Source organism: Pectinophora gossypiella, chromosome 19 (genome assembly GCF_024362695.1).
Source record: "Pectinophora gossypiella chromosome 19, ilPecGoss1.1, whole genome shotgun sequence".
In the NCBI taxonomy this organism is placed as follows: domain Eukaryota; kingdom Metazoa; phylum Arthropoda; class Insecta; order Lepidoptera; family Gelechiidae; genus Pectinophora; species Pectinophora gossypiella.
The window spans coordinates 13,988,766-14,014,640 of NC_065422.1; the positions used below are offsets into that span (position 1 = coordinate 13,988,766).

General features: G+C 50.4%; 4 protein-coding genes across 8 annotated transcripts in view; 2 read left to right on the forward strand and 2 right to left on the reverse strand.

The window, feature by feature from the left end:
• LOC126375408 (transmembrane protein 131) overlaps positions 1-10,048 on the forward strand; it is a 39,127-nt gene extending 29,079 nt beyond the window's left edge. The window contains exons 4-21 of the mRNA XM_050022315.1: positions 1,171-1,407; positions 1,530-1,826; positions 1,892-2,015; positions 2,113-2,205; positions 2,447-2,609; positions 3,093-3,258; positions 3,386-3,499; positions 3,607-3,810; positions 3,924-4,139; positions 4,224-4,336; positions 4,524-4,642; positions 5,115-5,269; positions 5,337-5,536; positions 5,675-5,959; positions 6,197-6,305; positions 6,445-7,753; positions 9,058-9,189; positions 9,522-10,048. Coding sequence (XP_049878272.1) covers positions 1,171-1,407; positions 1,530-1,826; positions 1,892-2,015; positions 2,113-2,205; positions 2,447-2,609; positions 3,093-3,258; positions 3,386-3,499; positions 3,607-3,810; positions 3,924-4,139; positions 4,224-4,336; positions 4,524-4,642; positions 5,115-5,269; positions 5,337-5,536; positions 5,675-5,959; positions 6,197-6,305; positions 6,445-7,753; positions 9,058-9,189; positions 9,522-9,823 — 4,338 coding nt within the window. The 3' untranslated portion in view covers positions 9,824-10,048. The remainder of the gene's footprint in view (positions 1-1,170; positions 1,408-1,529; positions 1,827-1,891; positions 2,016-2,112; positions 2,206-2,446; positions 2,610-3,092; positions 3,259-3,385; positions 3,500-3,606; positions 3,811-3,923; positions 4,140-4,223; positions 4,337-4,523; positions 4,643-5,114; positions 5,270-5,336; positions 5,537-5,674; positions 5,960-6,196; positions 6,306-6,444; positions 7,754-9,057; positions 9,190-9,521) is intronic.
• A 97-nt stretch (positions 10,049-10,145) lies between these two features.
• Positions 10,146-11,636, reverse strand: LOC126375734 (thioredoxin-like protein 4A). Its single transcript, XM_050022834.1, has 3 exons — positions 11,466-11,636; positions 11,023-11,159; positions 10,146-10,542 (listed from the first exon to the last, which is right to left on the reverse strand). The coding sequence occupies exons 1-3, from the start codon at positions 11,541-11,543 to the stop codon at positions 10,329-10,331; spliced, it is 429 nt and encodes a 142-aa protein (XP_049878791.1). The 5' UTR covers positions 11,544-11,636; the 3' UTR covers positions 10,146-10,328.
• A 2,477-nt stretch (positions 11,637-14,113) lies between these two features.
• On the forward strand, positions 14,114-17,128 carry LOC126375740 (uncharacterized). 5 transcript variants are annotated; one of them, XM_050022841.1, is made up of 5 exons: positions 14,118-14,816; positions 14,910-15,087; positions 15,171-15,317; positions 15,511-15,695; positions 15,913-17,128. In XM_050022841.1, exons 3-5 carry the CDS (start codon positions 15,204-15,206, stop codon positions 15,977-15,979), a joined length of 366 nt encoding a protein of 121 aa, XP_049878798.1. In that variant the 5' UTR covers positions 14,118-14,816; positions 14,910-15,087; positions 15,171-15,203; the 3' UTR covers positions 15,980-17,128. The 5 variants fall into 5 exon arrangements, with proteins under 5 accessions (XP_049878801.1, XP_049878800.1, XP_049878798.1 ...); XM_050022840.1 differs by having other exon boundaries at positions 14,118-14,778; XM_050022842.1 differs by having other exon boundaries at positions 14,118-14,778; positions 14,950-15,087.
• LOC126375409 (lutropin-choriogonadotropic hormone receptor-like) overlaps positions 16,704-25,875 on the reverse strand; it is a 33,455-nt gene continuing 24,283 nt past the window's right edge. The window contains exons 10-16 of the mRNA XM_050022316.1: positions 25,429-25,569; positions 25,071-25,136; positions 24,805-24,990; positions 23,778-23,849; positions 22,183-22,309; positions 20,312-20,495; positions 16,704-20,225 (exon numbers count right to left, since the gene is read on the reverse strand). Of these exons, the coding sequence (XP_049878273.1) occupies positions 18,550-20,225; positions 20,312-20,495; positions 22,183-22,309; positions 23,778-23,849; positions 24,805-24,990; positions 25,071-25,136; positions 25,429-25,569 (2,452 nt within the window). The 3' untranslated portion in view covers positions 16,704-18,549. The remainder of the gene's footprint in view (positions 20,226-20,311; positions 20,496-22,182; positions 22,310-23,777; positions 23,850-24,804; positions 24,991-25,070; positions 25,137-25,428; positions 25,570-25,875) is intronic.

Below are 25,875 nucleotides of genomic sequence, written 5' to 3' on the forward strand. Positions count from 1 at the left end.
GCCAAAGTTAAAATATTAATTTCTTTAAATTTATTTCTAAGTGACATCTTGGGTCCCAATTTGTAAATCGCCCGAATGGCTCGCTTTTGCAGAACAAAAATGCTGTTCATATCTGCAGCATGACCCCACAGCAAGATGCCGTACAATCTGTAGCAATCTTCATTCACAAAATTTGTTGAAATAGTCTGATCCAATCATAAACTTCTTCTTAGATTAAAACTTGCAAAACGTTAGACGTTGAAAACTGGCAAAAACGTTAAAACTTTAAAACGTTAAAAACTTAAAGAAAAACAAAAACCCCATCTGCAACAAGGAATGGCAATGATTAGCATGTGGTTCAGCTGACAGCGTGGCAAGGCAACTCACGAGTGTAAAACAAAGAAAATAACTTACAGGTTCATCCGGGATAGTTGGGCATCGCTCGGATGAAACCTAAACCCACCCACTGGACCTTAGGCGATGGGATTTCAGTGATGTTGCTGAAAAACAAAGGACCTCGAGGTTATCACCAAGTTGGTGCAAAAATATGCACGAAGAATTGCGAGGACTCACCATCTCGGTTAAGTTGTTTATTTAAATCGAGACATCGGCTCTTGATGTCGCCGATAAATCGTGGCTTTTAGTTTGCCCACATTATTGTTACGGCAGTGGAGTCTCCGGCGCTCTCGCGACGTCCCCACTCTCCATAACCTGTCTCTCAGCTCAGCCCGCTGTCAGTCTGACACAAGAACCACGAACAAAGTTGCCAAACTAGAAAAAATCTACCAAACCATAAATTCGCCGAATCAACGACAACAATCGATCGACTTGTTTGATCCCAAAATTTAAACAATATAATTATAATTTCAATAAATGTTGCAGATAATTAAATATACCAAATTTAGAAAAACGAAAAGAAAATTATTAAAATGTTCGGGCCCATCGATAACCCTGCAGCGCCATCTGTGATGTCCTGCGGGTAAAATATAAAAACAACGTTATATCGCAAGAAACCACCAGATGTCGCCACAAGGCTCGTTGGTCCGAAATGCTTCGTTACATACTATAATGGCACATCGAAACCCTAAACATGCGACTCATGCCTGACATCTGTCTGCTTGTCTCAACTGTTATTTCGCCTGCTTCCAATCCAGAGAGCGTTTGTTAACAGCTGTGCACGTTGCATTGCAGTCGCTGGCGCCCGCGGGCAACACGTCGTTCAGCGTGGTGTACTTGGGGCGGTGCGAGGGCTTGGTGTCGGCCACGCTGTACATCCACACGTCGCTGGGCGTGCACCGGCTGCAGGTGTCGGCCGAGGGCGTGGCCTCCGACTGGGGCGTGTGGCCGCTGCTGGCGCTGCGGGTGCCCAGCAACGCGTCGCTCTCGCCGCTGCTCACGCTCAGGAACCCCACGCCGCACCCCGTGCAGGTACACACGTACACACACGTAAAACACTGACGTAGACAGCCTCTGCAACACCTTGCAGCCACTTGGAATATAAAGTTGAAATAGCGCGTACGTGACGAGGGCGACGGCGGCGTGTGTTGCAGGTGAGCGAGGTGTACTCGTCGGGCGGCTGGGTGCGGCTGGCGCTGCCGGCGGGCGCGGCGGCGGCGCCGCGCGCGGCCTGGCTGCTGCCGCCGCACGGCGCGCGGCCGCTGGTGCGCCTGCGCGTGCTGCCGCCGCCGCACCACCACGTGCACACCGCCTACATCAAGATCAAGGCCAACATCACGGGCGGCGGGCTCGTGCTGGCCGTGGAGGCGCGCGCCGCGCCGCCCGGCGAGTACGCCGAGCCCGTGCAGCTGCGCATGCGCGCGCGCGGCACGCGCGACCCGCCCGACACGGTGAGTGCGGGGACGGGGGTGCGGCGCGGGGGGTGCGGCGGCGTCTCACGTGTGTGTCGTTGCAGTTCTCTATCTCGGTGGGCAACAGCGCGGGCTCGGCGCTGCGGCTGGAGGCGGGCGTGTGGGGCGCGCGCTGCGGCCCGCAGCCGCATGACGTCACCGCCTACGACCACGAACACCACACCAACGGTACGACGCTGGATATATTGTGTATTTTACTTTCTAAGAATTTGTAATTCTGTGCTGTTTTTGATACGAACATTATAATGCACCGTTGTGGTTGCAGGCGTGAAGTCAGAAGGCGCGCACGTGTCGTTGCTGCGGTCACACCTCGAGCCACACCAGGAGCTCACGCGCACCGCAGAGTTCACGCTCGACTGTAAGTGTACTTGCATCATCTTCTCGCCCCCCCGGTGCGATTTATATAGTGTAGTAGTTTTTGACTGAAACTATATGAACATTACCTAAAATTTGCAAGATAATTTGTTGATTTTTTTACTTGGCGATACGTTTCCGTTGCGTGTTCGCCAATCGGCTGCCCGGCACCGCCAATCACTGTGACTGTGCTAACAGCTGTACACTTGGTACTTACGTTGATGCGACGTGTGTTTGCCGGTCAGACGAGAAGCTGTGGGGCGGCTACGTGGGCCAGGGCGGCGGCGGCGAGGGCGGGGGCGGGGGCGGCGCGTGGTGCGGCGGGGTGCTGCGCCTGGGCCGCGCCGCCGTGCCCTACAGCCTGCGCCTGCTGCCCGGCACGCTGCGGCTGCAGCCCAACGACTTGCAGTCAGTATACGCCCACACGCCTCGACACACCGACACATAATAAAGAATAACATTACGTATAGAACGGTGACTCTCCGTTCCGCACTAATTTGTATCGGGGGCTGACCTCACCCCTTCCTTACTTTAGCCTTAAGTGGCCGTAAGCCGTTACGAGGGGTGCGGGGGGTAGCGTGCGGACTGTGTCTCGCTAGCACTTACGCGGACACTTTACGTACAAGTAAGGGTCTTATTGATTTTACATATAAGGCTAATTGAAAGAAAGAAATATATATGTTTATTATGTGAGGAGTGACAATATAATAATACTTTTTTCAATTATGCTAGTACTATATAACTAGAGGAAATTCAACTTGCTTAATGAGGTCAAAGATGAGAGGTCACACCTATTTGCAATTGCAGCCGGGATGTTATTGCTACTGACCCGTATTCTGTTCAGCGGGCATCGAATATGAAAGTAACTGGTAGCTTGTGTCGTGGGCGCAGGTTCGTGCTGTCGGCGGGCGGCGGCACGCGGCACGTGGAGCTGCGCGTGCACAACGGGTTCGGCGTGGGCGTGCGGCTGCGGCACGTGGCGGCGCCGCGGGCGCTGCGCCTGGCCGGCTGGGCGCCGCGGACGCTGCCGCCCGGGGGCAGCGCGCTGCTCGCCACGGTCAGCCCCGCCCTGTTCTGGTGCCCCATACACGCATACACCACATATTCATTACTTACAAATTGCCAATTTTTTTTCAATAACACAGTTGTTTGATTATTTTTTGTTTGCAACTGTACGTTCGTAGGTGTCGCTGCGGGACGGCGCCGCGACGGCCACGGTGGACGACAAGCTGGTGATACACACCAACGTGACGGACTACAGCATACCGCTGGCGGTGTACGACGGCCGGCTGCAGGTGGTGAGTGCACCGCCGATACTCGCTGTAGTGCTCGGTTCCAGGGAGTTATATCTATTTTAATAAGTGCCACTATAACCGTGACTACTGGCAGTATCTTTGTGCCGCAGGAGTGGGAGTGGGCGGGCTGGGCGGGCGGGCCGCTGCGCGTGGGCGCCGTGGGCGCGTCCAGCACGTGGCACGTGGCGGCGCGCCTGCGCAACCCCGCGCCGCGGCCGCTGTGCGCGCGCGCCGCGCACGCCACGCTGGCCGGCGCCGACCTCGTGCTGCCCGCCTGCGCCGCGCACCGCCCCGCGCCCGAGGACCACCCCTGCGTACGTACCTACGGCCACCGCTGCGGCTCTGGCTGCTGAGGTTGTGGGCATCGGCATTCATTAAAAGTTATCTATTTGATAAAAATAATGGCGATTTGTTTCGAACGTATTAACGCGAGTGTATTCCCGTGCGTGTGCCGCAGCGCTGCATCCCGGGCGGCGGGTGGATGGCGGCGACGCTGACGCTGGTGGCGCCCGCGACGGCCGGCGCGCTGAGCGGCGCCGTGCACGTGCGCACGCAGCACGGCCTCACCGTCAGCGCCGTCAGCGCCACCGTGCACGCCGGCCGCCTGCACGCGCCGCCGCTGCGGCTGGCGCCCGCCGCGCCCGTCAGTACAAACACACACCCACACACCCACACACCCCGCGCCTCGTGCGCCGCGCCCTACTAACGACAGTCCCGTGTGTTGCAGTACGCGTGGGCGGAGGCGCCGCTGACGGTGGAGAGCACCATGGCGCTGCACATGCGCGTGCTGGGCGCCGACCAGCAGCCGCGCACCAATCACGACCCCGCGCTGCAGTTCGTGTACGTATAACTACGCGCTATACAAATTGGTGTAGTCGAATGTAAGAGCAATCCCAACCTTCTAAATGTTGTGGAAGCGTGCACACTGGGTTCGAAGTAGTGGTCGCTAACCAGTGTTCCTCAAATGAAATCAAATCAATACGTACATACGAGTTAGATTCTGCTGATAAACGTGTGTATACTGCAGCATGTCGGAGGAGGCGCCGGAGATCCGGCCCGGGAACCACACGCTGGGCCGCGTGCTGTACGCGCCCGAGGTGCTGTGCGCGCCGCACTGCTACACGGGGCTCGACGTCGAGTCCGCAGGTGATGCCTTGTTGACGTGCTCGGGCACCGCGACGGTGGCGCAGCGGTGATAGTTGTAACTAATTATATAAAATTCTTCATTTTGTACAGATAGTACACATTGACGTTATCTTGCACGCTGAAGCCGAGCACTTTGGTGCAACAGTCGAATAAACGCGTAATAACGAGAAGCGCAATAGGACATAGAACCATGCAATATAAGTGCAAGCGAGTAAGCAGGCATTGACGTTCCGGTCGGAAACTGGTTATGAGTAGGCAATGCGCGTGAACAATACGTATGGGTCGAGAAACAGGTTGTAGCAGAGGTGCAAACATATTTTTATATTATAATTAGTATTATATAGAGTATTATAATTAGGAGGGGAGGGGGAGGATTTTTTGAAACGGAGACGGGTGATAGGGCGCTCCCTTCCTCGCGGAAGCGCAGTGGGGGTGTGGGCAGAAGCTCATTGGTAACGCGCGGCTTGTGCAGAGGGCGCGGCGTGGGCGGCGGCGGCGGGCCCCGAGTACGCGGCGCCGGCGCGGCGCCAGGAGCGCGCGCTGCTGGGCGCGCGGCGCGCCGCGCAGCTGCGCCAGGCCGCGCCGCTGCTGCTGCGCAACCGCACGCTGCTGCTGCGCACCGACCAGGTCAGTGGCCGCGCGCCCGCCGCTCCCGTGCTCGCGATGTTCCACTCTCACCGTGTGCGTGTCGCAGGTGGCGCAGATCCGCGTGGAGGTCGGCGTGTCCCTGGCGTGGCCGCGGCTGCTGGCGACCGCGGGCCCGGGCTGGGCGGGGCTGGCGGCCGTGGGCGCCGCCAGTGCGCTGACCCTGCGCCTGCGCAACCCTTCCCGCAGCCACTCGCTGCTGCTGCAGCCCGTGCTCGGGCCCCCGCCTGACCGCCCGCTCCCGGACGTGTGCGTGAAGTACTCCCTGTCCCCCTGAACTGTCCCGCTCGCCCTTTTATTTGTGATAGAGAGATATCGTACCCTACCTTATTTTCGTCTTCGACAGCTTCACTCGGACGGATAACAGAGCGTTACATTTGCTTACAGATGGGAACCTGAATCGGAGATATGCAAGCAAGAAGAGTGTATCTACAATCGAGAAGCCTTCACGATGAACGGGTGGCGCGTGGTGACGGGCGCGGCGTGGGAGTGGAACGGCTCGGAGGGCTCCCCCGAGGGGGCGGCGGGGGGTCCCGGGGGCCAGGGCGGCGGGGGGCCCTCCTCGCTGCTGGCGCTGCCGCTGCTGCGACTGGCGCCTGCGTCTGAGATCGACGTCGACATCACGTTCGCGCCGCGCGAGCCCGCCACGCTCACCGCCTACTTGTATTTAAGGTGAGTGCACAAGGCTGCGTGTGTAGGTATCTTCCGGACGAAGTACGAATTTAATATACTCAAACTATCCTTAACTATATTTTTGTTGCCGATCATGGCACACACAAAAGTACTTATTTTTAAAGAGAGTTTATAAAGATATGAACGTGTTTTACCATCGTCTTGATAGGTTTCGCTCCCAGAGACGTTTGACTGGATGAAGCTAATGTACGATAACACTTCATATTGTTTATACAGAAATAACTTGACGATAGTGGAGGGCGTACAATTAGTCGGGCGCGGAGCGTTCCCGACCTTCGAGCTGGGCGGGCGGCGACCCGGCTCTACGACGCCGCTGCTGTTTGAGGTGAGTCCGCTCCCGAGTGTTTCTAGTCTGTTCAAAAAATTGACGAAACGTTTCGAGAGACATATTGCATGACGAACTAAGAACTCGTGTTTTACGGAGCTTTAGACATGCAAAACGTAACGAAATCGTCGACGCCCAGGTGAGCGAGTGCGGGGCCAACGGCGTGGTCCGGCGCACGCTGGCGGCGCGCAACACGGGGCTGGTGGGCGTGCGCCTGCGCGACTGGCGGGTGGCGGGCCGCGCCTGCGCCGGCCGCGGCTTCGCGCTGGAGCCCTGCGCCGCGCTCACGCTGGCGCCCAACCAGTCGGCGCCGCTCACGCTCACCTTCACGCCCGACTTCACGCTGGCGCGCGTGGCCGCCACGCTGGAGCTGCGCTCGGAGCGCGCCCGCGCCGCCTTCCGGCTGGCCGCCGTCACGGCGCCGCGCACGCTGCGCGACTGCGCCGCGCATGCGCCGCGCCCGCCCTTCGAGCCGCCGCTGCGCGCCGCCGGCTCGCTGCTGGCGCTGGCGCTGCTGGCGCTCGTGCTGGCGGCCGCCGCGCTGGACGCCGAGCGCCTGCTGCGCCGCGCCCGCGCCGCCCGCCTGGCCGCCGCGCCGCGCGCCGCGCTGGACCTGCGCGCGCTACACGCGCCACAAGCGCCACCAGCGCCCGCGCCCCGCGCGCCCCGCGCCGTGCCGCGCCGCCGCCGCGCCCGCAAGCACGACCCGTGCGCCGAGAGCCGCGCCTTCGAGCGCTGGCGCGCCGGCCTGCGCCGCGCCCGCCGCGACGACCGCTCCAGCGACGACGCCGAGCCCGACCCGCCGCCGCCGCGCACCAGCAGCTCCGGCGAGTCCGAGTCCGAGTCGCCGCCGGAGCCCGACTACGACGAGCGCCGGCCGCGGGAGCCGCGCGCGCCACCGCAGCCCGAGGACGAGAGCACGCCCGAGCCGGCCGACGCGGAGCCCGAGGCCGAGCCGAGCGCGCGCGCCTCGCCGCTGGCGGCGCCGAGCGAGGCGCAGGCGCGGGCGGCGCGGCGCCGCGACGCCGACCCGCGGCGCGAGCGGCGCGCCGACGCGGAGGCGCGCGCGGCCCGGGCGGCGGGCGGCAAGGCGGCGCCGCGGCGCGACAAGCCGGGCCGCCGCCGCGAGCGCGCGCCGCCCACGCCGCCGCGCGCCGAGCCGCCGGCGCCCGAGGCGCGCGGCGCCGCGCCCGCGGCCCAAGGCGTGCGCTGGGGCGCCACGTGGTCGTCCGTGGTGGCGCGCTCGGCCGCCGCCACGCCGCCGCAGCCGGCGCCGCCCGCCGCCCGCGCCGCCCGCGCCGACCCCGAGCCGGCGCGCTCCACCCCCTCCGACAACTCGCTGTTCTACTTCAACGGCGACCAGCCCGTCACGCGCCCGGAGCCCGAGTACGGCTGGCGCGCCTCGCCCTCCGACCGACCCTTCGGATCACCCGCCAGAGAATTCCTTGGTGAGTCCTTCCTGTCTGTCTGTCCATCCCATTTATATGGTGACGTGTTTGTTGACGGATAGACATGAAATGATGTGTATGCAGCTTATGAAATATTAAAAAGTTATTAAGAAATCGAACGCAATGCGTAGAAGTACAAAAATATTGTGATTTGTGAAAAACGAACTAGGAGTGCCTCAGGGCAATGTCTTAAGCCCCCTCCTCTTTCTCTTGTATATTAATGAGCTGTCAGATACACTTGAACATATGTATATTATTTGGTGATGATACTACATTAATTGTTAAGGGAGATGTTTCGGATCCAGGAAAATTGCAATCAAATGTTAATGAGGCTCTTAAAAAGGTAATTGAATGGTTATCTAGGAATAATCTCAAAGTGAATATAAATAAAACGAAATGTGTGTCTTTCCACACAAAACAAAGTAGCCAAGTACGGTTGAATGTCAGCTATGAAGGACGTAAAGTGGAACAAGTCGATAAAATTAAGTTTTTAGGTATGACTATCGACAGTACCTTTGATTGGAACGATCTCATCAATGATCTTTGCTCGAAACTAAATAAGTTCACTTATCTGCTCAGGAAAATCAGCCAAACAGTTTCGAAGCAAGCTGCAATCACTGCATATAATGGCTATATAGCATCTGCGCTACGTTATGGTATCATAATATGGGGTACTGCTAAGGACTCTACGCGAGCATTTATCATTCAAAGCGACCTTTAATTTATGCCAATTAGATTTCTTTAGAAAGTATAAATTATTGACGTTGCCTTGCCTATAATTATTTAAAAAAAAACTTTGAAATGACTACAAGAAATCTACGTAGTCAGTACAAACATAAACTTTTAAATGTGCAAGCAGACTACAATTAGTGGGAAAAAACTCATTCCACACGTGCATTAAAATTTATAACAAATTACGTGATGAATTTAAAATATTGATTCTTTATAAGTTTAGAACCGCAATAATGACGTGGCTAGCCGATAAATGTTTTTATAGTGTAAAGGAATTTATGAATTTTAAATCACACTAAATTTGTTTTTATTGCTGATATTTGAGTTTATGAATGTTAATTAATTATTATCTATTTTATTGAATTGACATTGTTTTGTAATTAATTATTTTTAGTCAAGTTATTTGAAACTAACCTTAGTTTTATTTGATTGACTGCAATAGTAATAATAATATGCTAACATTTTAATCTTGTGTAAAAACCTGAAAAGGGAGAATTTAGTGAGACTATGATATAGCTACTGTAAGTGCAAGTATATGGTACACAATAAATATGTCATGTTGTGCACGTCAGACGAGCCGGTGCGGTCGGGCGGCGCGTACGGCAGCATCGGCAGCGCCAGCCCGGCGCCCGTGTGGGCCGGCCCGCTGGAGGCGCGCGCGCCCGGCGCCGCCTGGCCCTGGCCCTCCTACTCCGCCGCGCCAGGTACTTTTGTATGACGCTGTATGCATACGCTTATATGAAGTGACATCAATATTTTCTGTGAGGTATAAATAATAAAGTGTTCAATTTTGGTGGTAGTTTTGAACTTGTTGGTGCTACATAATCTGTTGGCAGAGTTGTTTGTTTGTAGCAAAATAGTTTTATGGGTGTACGGTTAATATTTTAGAGGGACGTGCCTAGATGAAACCAAAGATATTTGGTGAACGGAAAATTATTTTCCATTTAAAATAAGGATGTCACTTTTTCGAGTAAAAGAAACACTGTGATGTGCAGCCTTTACTAGCTTTTATATTTATTGTTGTGTGCGTTTCCAGGATCAGGCGCAGTGCGCCCGCCTCCAGGATTCGGCTCCTCACCAGCGACTACCGTCGGTTCGGGATGCGTGGGCGCAGTCGGTAACTCCGTGGGCGCAGTCGGTACCTCAGTGGGCGCCGTGGGTACCTCAGTGGGCGCCGTGGGCACCTCAGTGGGCGCCGTGGGCTCGCCCGTGGGCGCCGTGGGGTCCGTGGGCGCGGTGGGCGGCGCGCGGCCCTTCGACCCGTTCCACTCGCTGGCCGCCATCTGGTCGCGCACGGCGCTGGACTGGCGCGCGGACGCCGCGGACGAGCGCCAGTAGGGCGCGGCCGCCCGGGGCGGCGCGCGGCGCTGCGCTAGTCACCGTCCCACAGCGCGCGCGCGCCGCCCCGGCCGCACTCCGTGGCCCTCCACCTCCCGGGATCTTCCTCACGTCCGTCTCTACCCCGAGCTCGTGTAGTATGATGGCGATGCTAGTCGCGATTCGATATGTTAGTGTCACTCGATCGTCTGTTCAAGACTGAATAAACTTACATTTCGCTAATTACTTTGTTGTTTCATTTCAATAATAGTCTACTATATAATAGTGCTTACTGAAGATTGAGCGAAAATGAAGCAATTTAGGGGGTAAAAAAACATAGCAATGGGCATAATTTACATTTATTGACTTCGAACCTTAAAATTATTCTTCTTTACATCACATTTCCAAACATTTAAAACAATGCTCGAATTTTTCATTTTATTTCCACAATCTTCAAAACGGTTAACCACACAGTAAGATACATATGGTTGTATGCAGAGTATCCAGGCATGTGTAGTGTAGTGCCTCAGTATCTGTATTTGGTAGAGTAGTCTTTAGGCGAGACGACGAGACCGCGGCCCTTGCGCGCGCCGCGGTACACCGTCTCAATAATGTCGATCATCTCCTGCTTGTCCTCCAGTGGCCAGTTGATCTTGTTGTTGTTGCCCGTGCCCAGGTCAATCATTATGTGCTTGTTGCGGAAGAAAAACATCACCGTGCACGGGTCGTACAATTCGTACCTGACACAAAAAATATCTGTTATGCCATGGCCAGGACGGAATTAACTTGTAGTCAGATTAACCTCTCATATGCCGAGATACCAGACACAATAGATTTTACATTGTGTCTGGTCGAGATCCGCGTTCCGGCAGACGAGAGGTTAAAGATTTAATTGTTTTTTAAATTAAATAACTGATAGGTGATTGATGTTATTTGTTGCACAAAATAAATCATTACTTATCTATGAATATGAATGAAAGGGTGAAGAGGCTCCAGAGAATGGATGATATTATTGGGACTAAATACTATAGAAGATAGTGGTTGCTTTACTTCTAACAAATAATAATCATGCATCAAATAGTGATTAGTCTTGTGACTAATTTGTGATGAAAATTGATACTGTGACTGGAAATTAGTAAAATACAATTTGGCTTGAAATAAAAATCTCACCTGTAACAACCAAACTCACATGAAACATGCTGTAGAATGATAATACTTACATTTTGTTAAAGTCTGGAACCTCAGTGATGTCCACAAGGTAGATGACGGCAAAGTTCTTCACTTTCTCTGCGATGCTGTAAAGCACCTCATCCATCTTCATGCAGGTTGGATCCCAGTCATGCCCAAATCTAATAACCTGCCAATTTAAAGAAACACATTAAATTTATCTAAGTTCACTTCCACACAAAAATATACAGAAATTCAGCTCCTTCTTCCTATCGACTTAATAGATGACATCAGCTTATTGCTTTCACAATAAAGGAGTTTGTGACAAAGTAGAATAGGTCAGAATATTGATAGAGGATTAAAAGCATGGTATCAATAAGAACAGTGGACCTGATGAAATATGTACGTAAATGTCTGATATCAATCAAGTAATAAATGAGTGCACAATCGCTATGGAATCTGGATTGTTCTCATTCATAACCTAAGTATCACTCACCACTACTCTATCTTCCTCAGACAGGATGGCCTGGTCCACTTGCCAACCATTATGTAAATGTCCCAGCATGTAACTCATGATGAAAGGTCTTTGATATTATGTTCTTTGAGAAAATAATATTCGATTTACAACTTTCAGTCCACCTACACAACAAATAAATAAACTGTCAAAATTGACAGATTTTTTTTTTGTTTTCCCCAAAGGGCAAGGAAAAGGAAACTATGCCCATACAGCCAAGTCTTATGTTTTTTTTTCTGATGACGCGACGATTAAATGAAATGATGAAAGGCGCTAACGATGAATATTAATTTAATATTTGTATATTTTAATGTTGTAAATGTATATGTGTCGTAGATTTTACCTAAATAAACATTATTATTATTATTTTTTTATTATTATTATTATGAAGGATGAAACCTAAGCCCCCACACTTGGAGCAGCCTCCTACTTCAAACCCCAAAACGAATTACTCGAAAGTCCGCATAAACTTTCGAGTTATGAAGCGGCTTCTTGGCACGATGCAAAAATAAATAGGTACACTTTATCTATTGATTCCGATATAATGAATTAATGACACTATCGCAAATGTTTTCCAACTTACTTAGATGATGATCGTATCATGAACCACAATACATGTCAAAGCTATCTAGAAGACATGTAAACATTATTCACTATCACAAAGAATAAGTATGACGGCACCAACGGTAGATCGACCGAACTATCAGTCACCCGACAGTCCGACGATCTATAAAAAAAAAGAATGAAGTGTTGCCTTTGGATTCATTCTGACGTAACGCCAGGTATTGGTGTTCGTTCGCGCCCTTTTTATGATGTGCAAGACGAACGGTCAAGTGGACAACGGACTCAGTTTGTTTTGGTTGATTTGGCGCGAAAGAACACCACGTATCGGGTGGAACGTCGTGTTTCTATTCTTTTATGCGAGATACACCGTGTAGATTGTGTAGTTATTAAGCGAGTGTTATTGAGTGCTGTAGTTGATTAGTTGACAAAGGGCCTCCTGACCCTTTATCAGGTAGATCTGTCATCGTAAGACGTGGGCGTTTGTGGGTTAACGGGCAAGGAAGCAGAACAAAACCACTAAATTCAAATTGCAATGAACGTCACTTTAATCACTACAGTAATTAGGTAACTTAAACAACATGAACACTTCTCAACTCTTATCTAATTATACTAAGGACGCAAATTTAATCAACTACAGCACTCAATAACACTCGCTTAATAACTACACAATCTACACGGTGTATCTCGCATAAAAGAATAGAAACACGACGTTCCACCCGATACGTGGTGTTCTTTCGCGCCAAATCAACCAAAACAAAGTGAGTCCGTTGTCCACTTGACCGTTCGTCTTGCACATCATAAAAAGGGCGCGAACGAACACCAATACCTGGCGTTACGTCAGAATGAATCCAAAGGCAACACTTCATTCTTTTTTTTTATAGATCGTCGGACTGTCGGGTGACTGATAGTTCGGTCGATCTACCGTTGGTGCCGTCAAGTATGTAGGTACGACCAAAATTTTGGTTTTTGTTTGTATTTTGAAAATCTTGATTTTGGTGTCATACTAAAACAGTAAACAAGTTCTCTATAGCTCCGACGTATCTTTTTCGCTAGTCGTCATTTCTACATATTAAGCAAAACGGAAAGTCCAATAAGCGTCAAAATAATGTTCACAGAAGTTTTTTTGCTTATTATAATCGAAGTGTCATAACTATTCATGCCCTAACTACTTATACAAACACAAAATTCATAAAATCTACACGTTAGAAAAAATATGTGGCTTGGCCGTTTTGCTACCATCATATGAGTGTAAGGTGATGGTAACAAATTGGTGACTATTCATTGCCATTCTGTTACGTAGTTATTGTAGTAACCAAGTAACTGTAACGAAACGGCCAAGCCAAAGGTCTGAGTCATCCCTCAAAGTTTTCGTTACAATGTCACTAACACCCTGTATAATCTAAAATCCTTATTGCGAGCTTTAGCTGCCTCTTTCTATAATTTGCCAATAGACATCAATCCAAAATGTTCAATTATATCTCGTTAAGTATTAGTTTTTCGGTAAAAACACAAGTACCTATTATGTTGATTGTCATTGATTTTTTCTATCGATTGGCTTAACAAAATAATGACATTTTGCCAAAAAACTCGTCTTTTTTAAAATCCGATCCAGCGTGAGCCCATCTCTCAATACACCGGAAGGGTAACCCTAATTTACGGAGCGAAATTCTTCACTTCATACCGTTTAGTTCTACACTACGGGTTGGTATAGGTCCTTATTTGGTCAAATAGGCGTTTTATTTGTCAAAGTTTTCAAATATCTATAGAAAAACACGCGAGGTAGTAAAGTAAGTGACTAAGTAGAAAATAAATGTAGATATAATTTATATAAAAGAATGAGGTAAGTAAATCATTATTGCCAAATGTCTTCAAAAAGAGTGTCCGGTAATGATAGTATTTGAACTTGACGAGTGCACGATCGTGTTCCTAGGTACCTACAGTAAGTAGAATGCAAGCTCGCCTTGACCTCGCCCGCGCGGCCGGCGGCGGCACCGCGGGGCCTTGCTGGACGCCCGCCGAGTGGAATCGTAAAGAGCCATACCTATATACCTATTATGTTTGCAAATATGCACAATCAACAGCTCGCACCAAATAGGTAGCAGGAAACTAGGAACCGTACGAAAACATATCTCGTCAATCGAATCGTATTTTCCAGAGGTGCAGATTGAGGAGGCATTGTTTATGATTCGCGTGTTTGTTTACGGGCGGCGCAGCGCGCGGCGGCGGCGGCGGCTGCGCTGGCAGCGAGCCACCGGAACGCGGTCACACACCAAACACACGGATTTCTCGGGAAAAAATAACGAAACGAGCCCAGTCGCCACCACACCACTCCGCCCGCGCCGCTCTTGCGTACTACACTCGCGCTGTGCATTGTTTTATTTTAATAGAATGTAGGCGCCTCTAACATTGCTGCAAACCGCGTATAATTTATAATTACTTACTGCGCTATTTAATTTCAAATCTGTTGACTAAAGGAGCAGTGTAAGTGTCATTTATATAGATATTTATTGGACGAGACGCAGACTGACGTTGTCGACGCATAACATTATACTGTTGTGGTTCTGTGAGAAGTGCGCCTGCGTGATACGCTTCTTGTGCGTTATGTTGTGTATAGTGCACTGAGAATGGCGCGCGCCTGACGCAGCACTTTCGCTAGTAAATGACTCACGCGCCGTGACGAGAAAGAGCGACCGTGCGCCGGCGCACGTGACGTTACACCTGGCCCCCACTGGTGAGTTTACCACTTCTAGTTGGTGCAGTTTTTTATAGGTAAGTACGTACCTACTCACTTAGATTTAGCTAGTAGGTAGTTAAATTAAAAGTACTTACTTACCTGTTAAACTATGTATTATAAATCTAAAGGTTGCACCGCACACGAAGATATTGATTTGACCGTGCGCAGGCAACGGCAGTGGCGGCGTGCGCGCTGTCAAACGCATGGCTGCGTCAACCACCGGCGTCTCGCTACATGCATCTGAATAGATGCCAGCGATAACGGCTTCGCAGACAATTATAGAGTACTTATACACCTAGTGAAGACGTATGTATTAGGTACTTAAGTAGTTTGTTTAACATGATGAGCAAGTGCCATAGAAATTAAAAATCAATCATTTATTTTGGTAGAGCATCATGATGTGGAGGTGGTGGTGAGGCTCCATGGACACGGTGTACCCCGCGGGCGCGTCGGCGCTGGCGCGCGGCCGGCGCCTGCGCCGCGGCCCGCAGCGGGCGCGTACGCGCACGCAGCCCGTCACCTTCGCTGAGATCAAGGTAGCCGGCGGACAAAGACTATTCACTATTATTACCAGCTTGGGAAGTGCAAGGGCACAACAGCTGATGTTATTTAATGCGCGGCCAAAGTATCGACAAAACTTTAGTCCGGTCGAGGTTGACAACTAGCTCGCACATTAAGCTGCGAGAGTACCTAGATTCCTATTATAATCACATCACACATCATTATTAGGAAGTGGACGAGGAGTGTGAAGAGAGCGGCGGTCGCGAAGTCCCAGTCGGCGAGGCCGTGGCGAGAGCGGGCGCGGGAGCGGGGGAGGAGCGGCGGCGGCGTGACGAGGTGGTGGCCGCGGGCGACGTCGGCGCAATGTACCTGTCTCACTCGCGCCGCCGACGCGCGCGTAAGGACGTCATAGTGTGAGTAGGTACACCGGCACTAAATGCTTCCTGAGGGTGGGTGTCCACGAAAGCGGAAAGAGAAGAGGCTTTGGCAATTTATTTCACGCGGAGACTGATCGATACCTTCCCATCTCCGCTCCGCTTTGGTTTCCGTCAACATAATGTAACCCACCCTGACGCTCATTATCAGCTTCTTTATAATACTTAAGAAGCTATAACTCGCTGACGTGTGCAGGGAGCCGCCTGACGAGCCGCCGTGCAGCCGCGCCGCCAGCGAGCCGCGCGCACCCTCCGACCCGTAGCATCGCGCTCCGCGACCCCTTAGAAGCGCCTCCCGACCTGACCCACATCCGTAGCAACGCACCCTCCGACCCGTAGCATCTCGCCCCACTCTCGTAGCATCGCGCCTCCCGACCCGTAGCATCCCGCCCCCCGATTCGTAGCAGCGCGCTCCCCGACCCGTAGCAGCGGGCCCCCCGATCCGTAGCAGCGCGCCCCCCCGACCCGTAGCAACGCACCCCCCGACCCGTAGCAGCGCGCCCCCCGACCCGTAGCAGCGCGCCCCCTGACCTGTAGTAGCGCGCTCCCCGACCTGTAGTAGCGCGCCCCCAACCGTAGCAGCACACCCCCTAACCCGTAGCTGCGCACCCCCTACCCGTAGCAGCGCGCCTCCCGACGCGTAGCAGCGCGCCCCCTGACCTGTAGTAGCGCGCTCCCCGACCTGTAGTAGCGCGCCCCCAACCGTAGCAGCGCACCCCCTACCCGTAGCAGCGCGCCCCCGACTCGTAGTTAACCGTTGTTTTATTATACTTAAGTAAATGATTGTAGTTTAGTGATTGTATGAAAATTTAGGTTTACTTTTACACAAAAATTACTCACTATTAAGATGTATTATTTATTAAGTAGTTTAATACGTAGTTAGTACCTATTACGAAAGAAATATTTTTCTTGCCAATTGGCAGAAGTGTCGTGTCTGCTGTAGACTAACTACTTAGATTAGATTTAGTTAATGAAACAACAGATGTCTGCGACGATTTGTCATGTATTGTACGATAAAAATTGAATAAATAAATATCACTCTCAGCCACTCGCGACTTCAATAATATACACGCTATGTACAACTCTCACTTGACATAAATACTTCATTGTCAACAAACAAACTTCATTGTAAACTTTTCGCAATATTCTACACTAATTGTTAATATATAGATCTATATACTTAGTAGGCGGTTGATGATACCAAGTCTCATCTTCCTCGAGCACAATTCGGCAATGAGATAACAAACAGCACGTTGAATCGGTCCATTTCTACATTTTTAAAGACAACGTCAACTTCAATCGGTAAGTTTGATATCATCAACGTCCTTTACGTTATTTATTTTCCTTTAATGGCCTACTTACACTAATTATTCTTATAAATATCATTTGGTATTTGTTACAAAGTAAACATTTCATTGAGCAAAACTGTAACCAATGTGACGTTGAGTTACCTTCTGGACTGCATTTATATTCAACAATTTTATTCTTGACTGAATATAGCTTGCCATTTATTTGTACTAAATATATATATGTTATTTCAGTATTACTTGCATATAATAATTTATAATTGTCTAATATATTCCCTATGTTTATTAGATATAAGAATGGACGAGAACATGGCACATGGTATGGCGAGTGCACCATTGTGATTCGGTACGGTAACATACCTCGGCATATTATATCGGGAACAGTATTATTTAATACACCGAAACTGGGTAGTTTCATCAAAAGGCGAACAAGTTTGTCGGTTGTCTTTGAAAACAAAGACAATGATATATGGACGAACGGATAGTGACAAGTTGCTCGTAGGAATCACATGGTAATCCTCGTACGTACGTACGTACACATTGCACCTTTTGTTCTATTTAATTGTATAGTAGGTACAATACGTAGGCACTACTTATATGTACTATAATGTATAGAAGAAGTACAGACGTAGTGTTGATTCAGAAGTAGTCAAAGTATACACGTATGGATAATATGTATAATATGGATGAGATTCACAAACATCATATTCAGATAATTTTGTTATTATATTAAAATATTCTAAATGTTAAAAAAGGTATAATTGATAAAGTTATCTGAAATTGTACAACATTATAGTTTATTGGCTAAAATATCTAAATAATAATAGTAACGCTTATAATAAATTCTCAAAAGTCGATGAATATAACGTTGGCATGGAAGAGCACATCACAAACATAACATGGCAGTGTGACGTCAGCCGGCGGCCGGCGGTCAGAGAACATTGAATTACTTTAATTAATTTCGTCCTAGCTACGTACACTTGCACAAGAATACTGCGTGTCTCCCGCAAGGGCTCTATCTACTCTACATTAACAATTTCTTGAGTAAGTAGGTAAAATAATATATACTTAACAATATTATACCTAGGCTGCGCGTACACAGTACGTCGGTATACTTTTCAAATCTCAGTTCTCAGTAATATTTATATAACAGCTATGGTAACGACAACCGGCTTCTAACCGACCGCAAACACGAATATTTAAATTAAAACTTAGATTTTTCTAAATAAATAATATCCCCTAAGCACGGGTAAGTGCTATGACAACAAAATCATTTAAATAAATAATGTTTATCAAGGAGCTAGCTAGGTAGGTAGGTACGTGTCATTAAATTTCATATTTGTCACGTTTTAATACTGTACAAAATATATTTACTTATTCGTCTGCTAGGTACGTCAATATTCGCCGATCCACGGTCAATTCACTCTTCATATATCACTTAGGTTCTAGAAAGTAATTATTTAGCGCGGCGCGGTCGAGTGGACGGTCACTGTAAGACACTGTCGTGTAGAGCGGGGGCGGCGGCGCTAGCGCGCGTCGTCGTCGGGCTGCGGCTCGGTCTCGGCGGCCGAGGGGATGGTGTGCAGCAGGCGCGCGGCGGGCGGCGACAGCGGCGGCTCCTCGGCCTGCACGGCCGGCTGGCGCGTGAGGCGCGGCCGCGCCGCCGGCGCCGCGCTGCCCGCCGAGCGCGACGTGCGCCACGTGCCCGTCGACGCCGTCGCGTTGGAGCCCGACGAGTCGTTGCGCGACGACGACAGGTTCGAGTCCTGCGACGTCTTGCGCGCCACGAGCCACGAGGCGGCGCGGCGCGGCGGCGGCGGCGGCCGGCCGTACGTGCGCCACGAGTCGGAGCGCGACGACGAGAACTCCACGGACGACGACACGGAGCCGGCGCGGGCGGGCGCCGCGGCCTGCGCGCGGGGCGCGGGCGCGGGCGGCGGCGCGCGGCGGCCGCAGGCGCGCAGCCAGCGCAGCAGGCGCGGCGCCGGCGCCGCCCGCGCCCCCCGCGCCCCCCGCGCCGCCCCCGCCGCCCCCGCCGCCGCCTCCAGCTCGCCCGCCAGCAGGCGGCGGCACGCGCACGCCGCGCCGTGCTGGCCGCGCGACGAGCGCTCGTTCAGGCTGTTGGTGTTGGCGGGCGTCTGCCGATTGCTGAAGTTGGACGAGTGCCGGCAGCGGCCGATGCCGCGCGTCACGCGCGACTCCTCGATCGCCTTGCACACGAGCGCGCAGTCCTTCTTGAACTGCTTCGTGAGGATCGCGTACAGGAAGGGGTTGCAGCACGAGTTGAGCGGCAGCACGAACACGGTGAACACCTTCGCCTCCTCGAGCGACACGAGCTGCGCGCCGAACGCGGCGGTCAGCGCGAAGAAGGCGATCGGCGACCAGCACAGGAAGTCGGTGAACACGAGCAGCGCCATGCGCTTGGCGATGCGGGAGTCGTTCGAGTTCCACGCCTGCGAGCCGCGGATCGCGCAGTACATCTTGAGGTAGCAGCCGAGGAGCACGAGGAAGGCGACGCCGTTGATGACGAGCAGCGCGACCACGTAGCCGAGCGACGTGGGCGTGCTCGTCTCGAAGGGCAGGCACACGGCGAACTTGCGGTAGTCGGAGACGCCGAGCAGCGGCAGCGCGGCCGCCGTCAGGCTGAAGGCCCAGCCGACCGCCATGACGGCGGCCGCGTGCCGCAGCGACAGCCGCTTGTTGAGGTGCATGGCGTGCGTGATGGCGTAGTTGCGCTCGAGCGTGATCACGGCGAGCGTGTACACGGACAGCTCGGAGGACAGCACGCCCAGGAAGCCGGCCAGCCGGCACGCAGCCGACAGCTGCCACGCCACCGCGTGCGCGCGGAACTCGCCCAGCGTGCCCGCGTCCACCACGGCCAGCAGCCCCAGGTATACGCCCATGCAGAAGTCGGCCGCGGCCAGGTTGGTGACGAGGAAGCGCGGCACGTCGAGCCGCGAGCGCGACCACACCAGCACGAACACCACCGTGCCGTTGCCCAGCAGCGCCAGCAGGAACACGGCCCACACGCCGCAGCGCAGCGTCCACCAGTCGAACAGGTCCACGCACGGCAGGAAGGGCCCGGGCAGCGGCAGGCAGTGCACCCGCCGCTGGCCGGCCGGCGCCGCCCCCGCGCCCCCCGCCGCCCACGCCTCCGCGTGCTCCCAGCCCAGCAGCGCGCGCCCGCCGCCCGACGCGTTCACTGCAACCAACAACCACACCGTCAGGCGACATGCTCGCGCCAATGCAATGCTGCCACTCGGTTGCGCGGCTGCCGTAGATACTGACGGTAGTGCGCCCAGATGTCGGTGGCGTTGGCCCAGGCGGCGGGGTCGATGTGTTGCGGCGGGCGCAGCACGAGGTCAGTGAACCCTCCCCCCGCGCCGCCTCCCGCCGCCCCCGCCGCCCCCGTGCTGCCCTCCATCAGCGGCAGGAACTCGCAGCAGTGGTACGCGTACGACAGCACCAGCGTCTGTGCGGACACACACAACACATGCATTAATGTATAAAACATCCATATGTGTATGAATCTGTGAAATCTGATTCATTATGAATGAAGATAATTAATGCAAACACAATATTTATTTATTACATGACTGAGTTCACACTGTCTCGGCGAGGACACAAAATATTCGTAGAGTATCCCGTATCAGCAGGAAGCTTAATTAATTTGCCCGTGAACCTTGACAGACTCCCCGCTGCCCGACCGACGACCCGACAACGGCCCGACGGCCCAACCACCCAACTGCCCCACCTCCGATAGAGATAAATTATAACACGCGCGCTCCTCCGTGATTTATGATGCCAATTCAAATTTAATAAAAATCTAGCCAAGTGCGAGTTGCCTCTATTTGCAGAGATTTTATGAACATTATGAGAAAGCTTGACGAAGCTTTTTGCTTGCTTGAATAATGGCTGTTTTAGGCGTCTTGTTAGGCGTTAAGTCTCCCATTTTTTGTCGGTATCTTTCTACGTTTAGTATTTAAGTACTGTATTTTCTTATTGTAGTGCATCTTAGCGGAATCTTTTATTTATTAGATATATATCAAGGTAAATATATAAAAATACATGTTATCTCTATTTCTGACACCATGGCGTCACCTACATCACTTTTCAATTCAAAATTCAAATTCAAAAATATCTTTATTCAGTAGGTAACATAGTTACACTTTGAATCGTCAATTTTACATAACGAACGTCTCATCCGCCTAAAACTACTGCAGCTTCTCACAACCTGTATAGCCGGGGAAAAGAAGCTGCAAGAAAAACCTCGGCACAGGGCCCTAGACGTTCTTTAAAAAAATAAAAATAAACATAAAATATTGGTATACAATTGAGTAATTTAGCTGCCTAATATCAGTTCTCAGACAGTTAATCCCATGCATTCATATCATCTAAATAATCACTAACTTTATAATAACCTTTTTTGTAAAGTTTTTGTTTAACTACTGTCTTAAAACAGTTGAAAGGCAAATTCTGAATGTCAATGGGAATCTTATTGTAAAAACGTATACATTGCCCCTTAAAAGATTTAGTAATCTTATGTAATCGACTGACTTGTAAAGCAAGTTTATTTTTGTTCCTGGTATTAACAATGTGCCGATCGCTATTTTTTGCAATCATGTTCGCTGATTGCCCTTAACTCGTTGCACCCATTAAATTATTGTTGTGTGTTCTTACTAAGTAATGAAACAAATGTACAGTTACTATATTAAATGTAATTAGTATATATTTTAAAGTAGTTGTGGAAAGAAAACGCAACAATAATAATACAGAGAACAATAATAAGTAAGTAGGCAATAAATCACTGAACGTGATATAAAATGTATTGTAATTATTATGTAGTGATTATTTAAAAGATACATTGGATTTACTGTCTGGGATATTAGGCAGGCAAATTACTAAATTGTATAATAATATTTTATGTTTAAAGAATGTCTAGGGCACTGTGCCGAGGTTTTTCCTGCAGCTTCTTTTCCCCGGCTATACAGGTTGTGAGAAGCTGCAGTAGTTTTAGGCGGGTGAGACGTACGTTATGTAAAAAATGAAGATGCAAAGTATAAATATTTTACTTACTTACTTACTTATAACTATGTTACCTACTGAATAAAGATATTTTTGCATTTGAATTTGTAATATATGCATTAGCGGGTACTTACCTCGATCCTGGGGAACAGCTCGGGCGGGTGGAAGCGTCTCAGCGCGGGGTTGTTGTGCGCCTTGAGGTGGCGCAGCCGCTGCAGCCCGCCCGCCGGCAGCCACGCCAGCTGGTTCTCGCCCACGTTGCTGGACACACATATACACACGTCGACGCCTTAGTCTCCAAGTATTTTATTTAATTAATTTCACTCCGGGTAAAACTGAGACTACAATGTTTTACTACAATTTAACTAGAATGTCTGTTGCGAGGTTTTGTTAACCAAACTCACACCCGAATGTGTTTTAGTTTAAAAGGCCCTGCCGTTACATTCGTGTCTTCTTTTATTCATCATGTAAAACATACTTAACTCCCGATTGGTTTAGTCATAGGTACACCGATCGCAAATGAACTGTACTCACTTCATGGAGATTTCTGTTATTCTACAGATATTAGAAATAGTTGACTACAAATAAGGGACTTGTACGGCCCTTGATGTGGCCGTACTATCTTTAACTTGATTGATTTAAAATGATAAAATTACTGAATTGTTCGGAAAGGAGTGGAAATGAGTACACGCGGCGCTTGTTATACGTGAACTGATTTATTGTAATATGTCAGCGTAAATTGATATAATAAGTACAAATTATAACGATGTGCGGTATAAACTGTACAGGCCTCATAAAGCTTTCGATTCAATCTTCAGTCAATAAACGACGAAAATTAATCAATTAATTTATGATAAATAAGAAAGTACATTCGTTCGTCACAGATCAATAATTACGCAGCAAGTTTCCTTATACAACAAGTCGCGCTCCATTCACTTGTACAATGTTTTAAAAGCCTATCAATCGGTCAGAGAGAGCTTCGCTCGGTGCTCGCAGCTGTCTATTAAGTAGGTAAGTATGCGATAAAGACAAACTTTTTAGGAGCCCCCAAACACCAAAATGGTACATTTTAGAAAATATGGCGTTCGTTTATTGTTGTCAAACATTACAGATTGTACATAATATACATAAACAGCCTATATACGTCCCACTGCTGGGCACAGGCCTCCCCTCAATCAACCTCACTCAATCAATGGGGGCATGGAGCATACTCCACCACGCTGCTCCAATGCGGATTGGTGGAGGTGTTTTACGGCTAATAGCCGGGTCCAACGGCTTAAAGTGCCCTCCGAAGCACGGAATCACCTTACTTTTTCGGACAATCATGTGATTCAAGCCTGAAAAGTCCTTACCAAACAAAGGACAGTCTCACAAAGTGATTTCGACAATGTCCCCATCGGGAATCGAACCCGGACCTCCAGATCGTGAGCCTAACGCTCCAACCACTAGACCACGGAGGCTGTTATTTATATTACAGATTGTATTCAAACAAATTAGTCCAATACAAATATGTTTAGATATTCTATACTTATTCGCATGCCGTAACCTACAGAACCGATGTACTTTTGAACTTTGTTAACGTTTCCCGTCTGTCTATTGTAGAAGATTGGAATGGTTCATTTGTTTTTCATCGATTGTCTTGTCCGCCTAGATAAGTGGTTCTAGTAAGTTTGTTACGAAGTCGTTAGCAAACCGGTTCCAATCAGTGTAACAAGTACAAGATACTCACAGATCCTCCAGTTTGGAGATGGGCACGAACGTCTCCATGTCGATGTGCTCGATCTGGTTGCCCTCGAGGTTCCTGCCACCAACAGACACACGTGTTATACGGCCGCGAGTGTTGCGGTGGACGGAGATTAATTGCAGATCGTTACATCGGCGAGCCGGTTTGTAAAGGTCCGCGCTTTTTGGATGCACAAGGTTGGCGCGGCGTTGTGCAAGCAGGCTCGTGCACGTACGCTGATCCATTGACCGGGTTATTAAATGCTGAGATATTTGCACTATCAGAGATTAGCAAAATCGAGCTCTATAAAAGATAACTGTTATGGATCGACATAATAACTTAATAAGAGTATAACCACTTTAGGACTTTTATGGCTATAAATATAACAGTAAAGGGAAAGCGTAGCAAGAAACTGCCATTATTTTACGATAGTGAGTCGCAGATCATCAAGTTGTTCCAATTATCGGATTCGCTCGTTCTCTGGAGCACAGTTCATCAAGGAAACATTTAATGGTTGTTCAGAGTTAGAGACGGCAGTTTGATGGCGCGTAGCGGAGCGCGGCGGGGCCCTCCCGGGGTGGTTTGGTTTACGATTACGACCTTGTTGATACTCGGATACGGCGCTCCGCTATAAAGGCCTATACAATTTCAGACATCAAACTACTTACTTACTCAAAGGATTTGCTAAACGGAAGAAGGGGAGCCAAGTAAGTAAACATGAATGAAGAGGGCAATTATGTTCGCTCGCAGGGGTGTTTTTAGCGTACTTTTACTGCCGGATTGTTTGCAAACAGTCTGTCTTGAGGTATGGATATTATTTTTTTCGATGAGATTGCAAAGGGAAATGCCGTGGCTTATGGTTAGTGAGTTTTTATTCATGGAGCTTCCCACCATTTTAGTCGTCTTTGTGTAGGTAAGTTTAGATTTGATCGGTTTGTATTATTATTGTGGCATCTTTTAATTTGTTTATTTCTTTCCAAACGTGGAAATGTTATTAGGATGTGTACAGGTGTGGTGGTGGTAGTGCACGTACAGCGTCTGCAGGCGCGGCGTGGGCGTGAAGGCGTGGCGCGGCAGGCGGCGCAGCCGGTTGTGCGGCAGCGCCAGGTCCTGCAGCCGCGCCAGCCCGCGCAGCAGGCTCACGTCCTCCTCCGCCGCGCCCTCGCTGTCTTCGCCCGCTTCTAACACCAGCGACGAGATCTCGTTCGACGATAGGTCCCTGCGACACGCACGACCACGTCATTATACCACTTGCTAATTGAAAACTAAGTTCGTAATGAGGTTGCGGGCATCACTCACAGGACACGCAGCTCGGCGCAGTCGCGCAGGTCCGGTATTTCCTGCAGTCTGTTCAGTTTCAGATCCCTGTAACGAATGTGAGGAAATTAAAGATATTCTAATTGAAAAACACTTCACCTGTACTTTTAGTTGAGTATTTGTGTAACATCTATACACGAACTTCAATAACATAACATAAGCTCACGACTATATTTCCAATTGGAGCAGTCAAAGGTACATCCATCGCATGATGAACTAAGTACCCATGCTTCACCGAAACGTGAGCCGTGTCGCCGTCTATAATGTTCGACAGCTGACTGTGGCAGGGAAGTAACCCAATAACATGTTATCTGAAAGAAGTGTGGGCCTGCGTACTGACAGCGTGCGCAGCTGCGGCAGGTGCCGGCACAGGCGCGGCGGCAGCGCCGTGAGCCGCGCGCGGTCCACGCGCAGCGTGCGCAGGCGCGCGCAGCCCGCCAGCGACGGCAGCCAGCGCAGCCCTCGCGCCTCCGACAGGACCCTGGGGGCAGTCTCTTTTTGTAGGAATAGGCATACCACAGAGCAAATGAAATGCCCGCAAAGACATCCTATTCAAAAGGTTGAAGTAGATACCGATCATTCCTGTCCTTTTTTGAAGAGAAATCTCATTCTAATCTGTCGGCCGTGAGCCATGACGCGGCCTCCGCGTGACATGTCGGACGATCCGCCAGCCTTCGTATCTGAAGGATATTTTATCGGAAAAAGCGGAACCGCAGTCTCATCGAGTGACATTGAATGAAGTGATGAGTGATCGCGGGACCGACGTGGGTCCGACGTGTGATGAGTC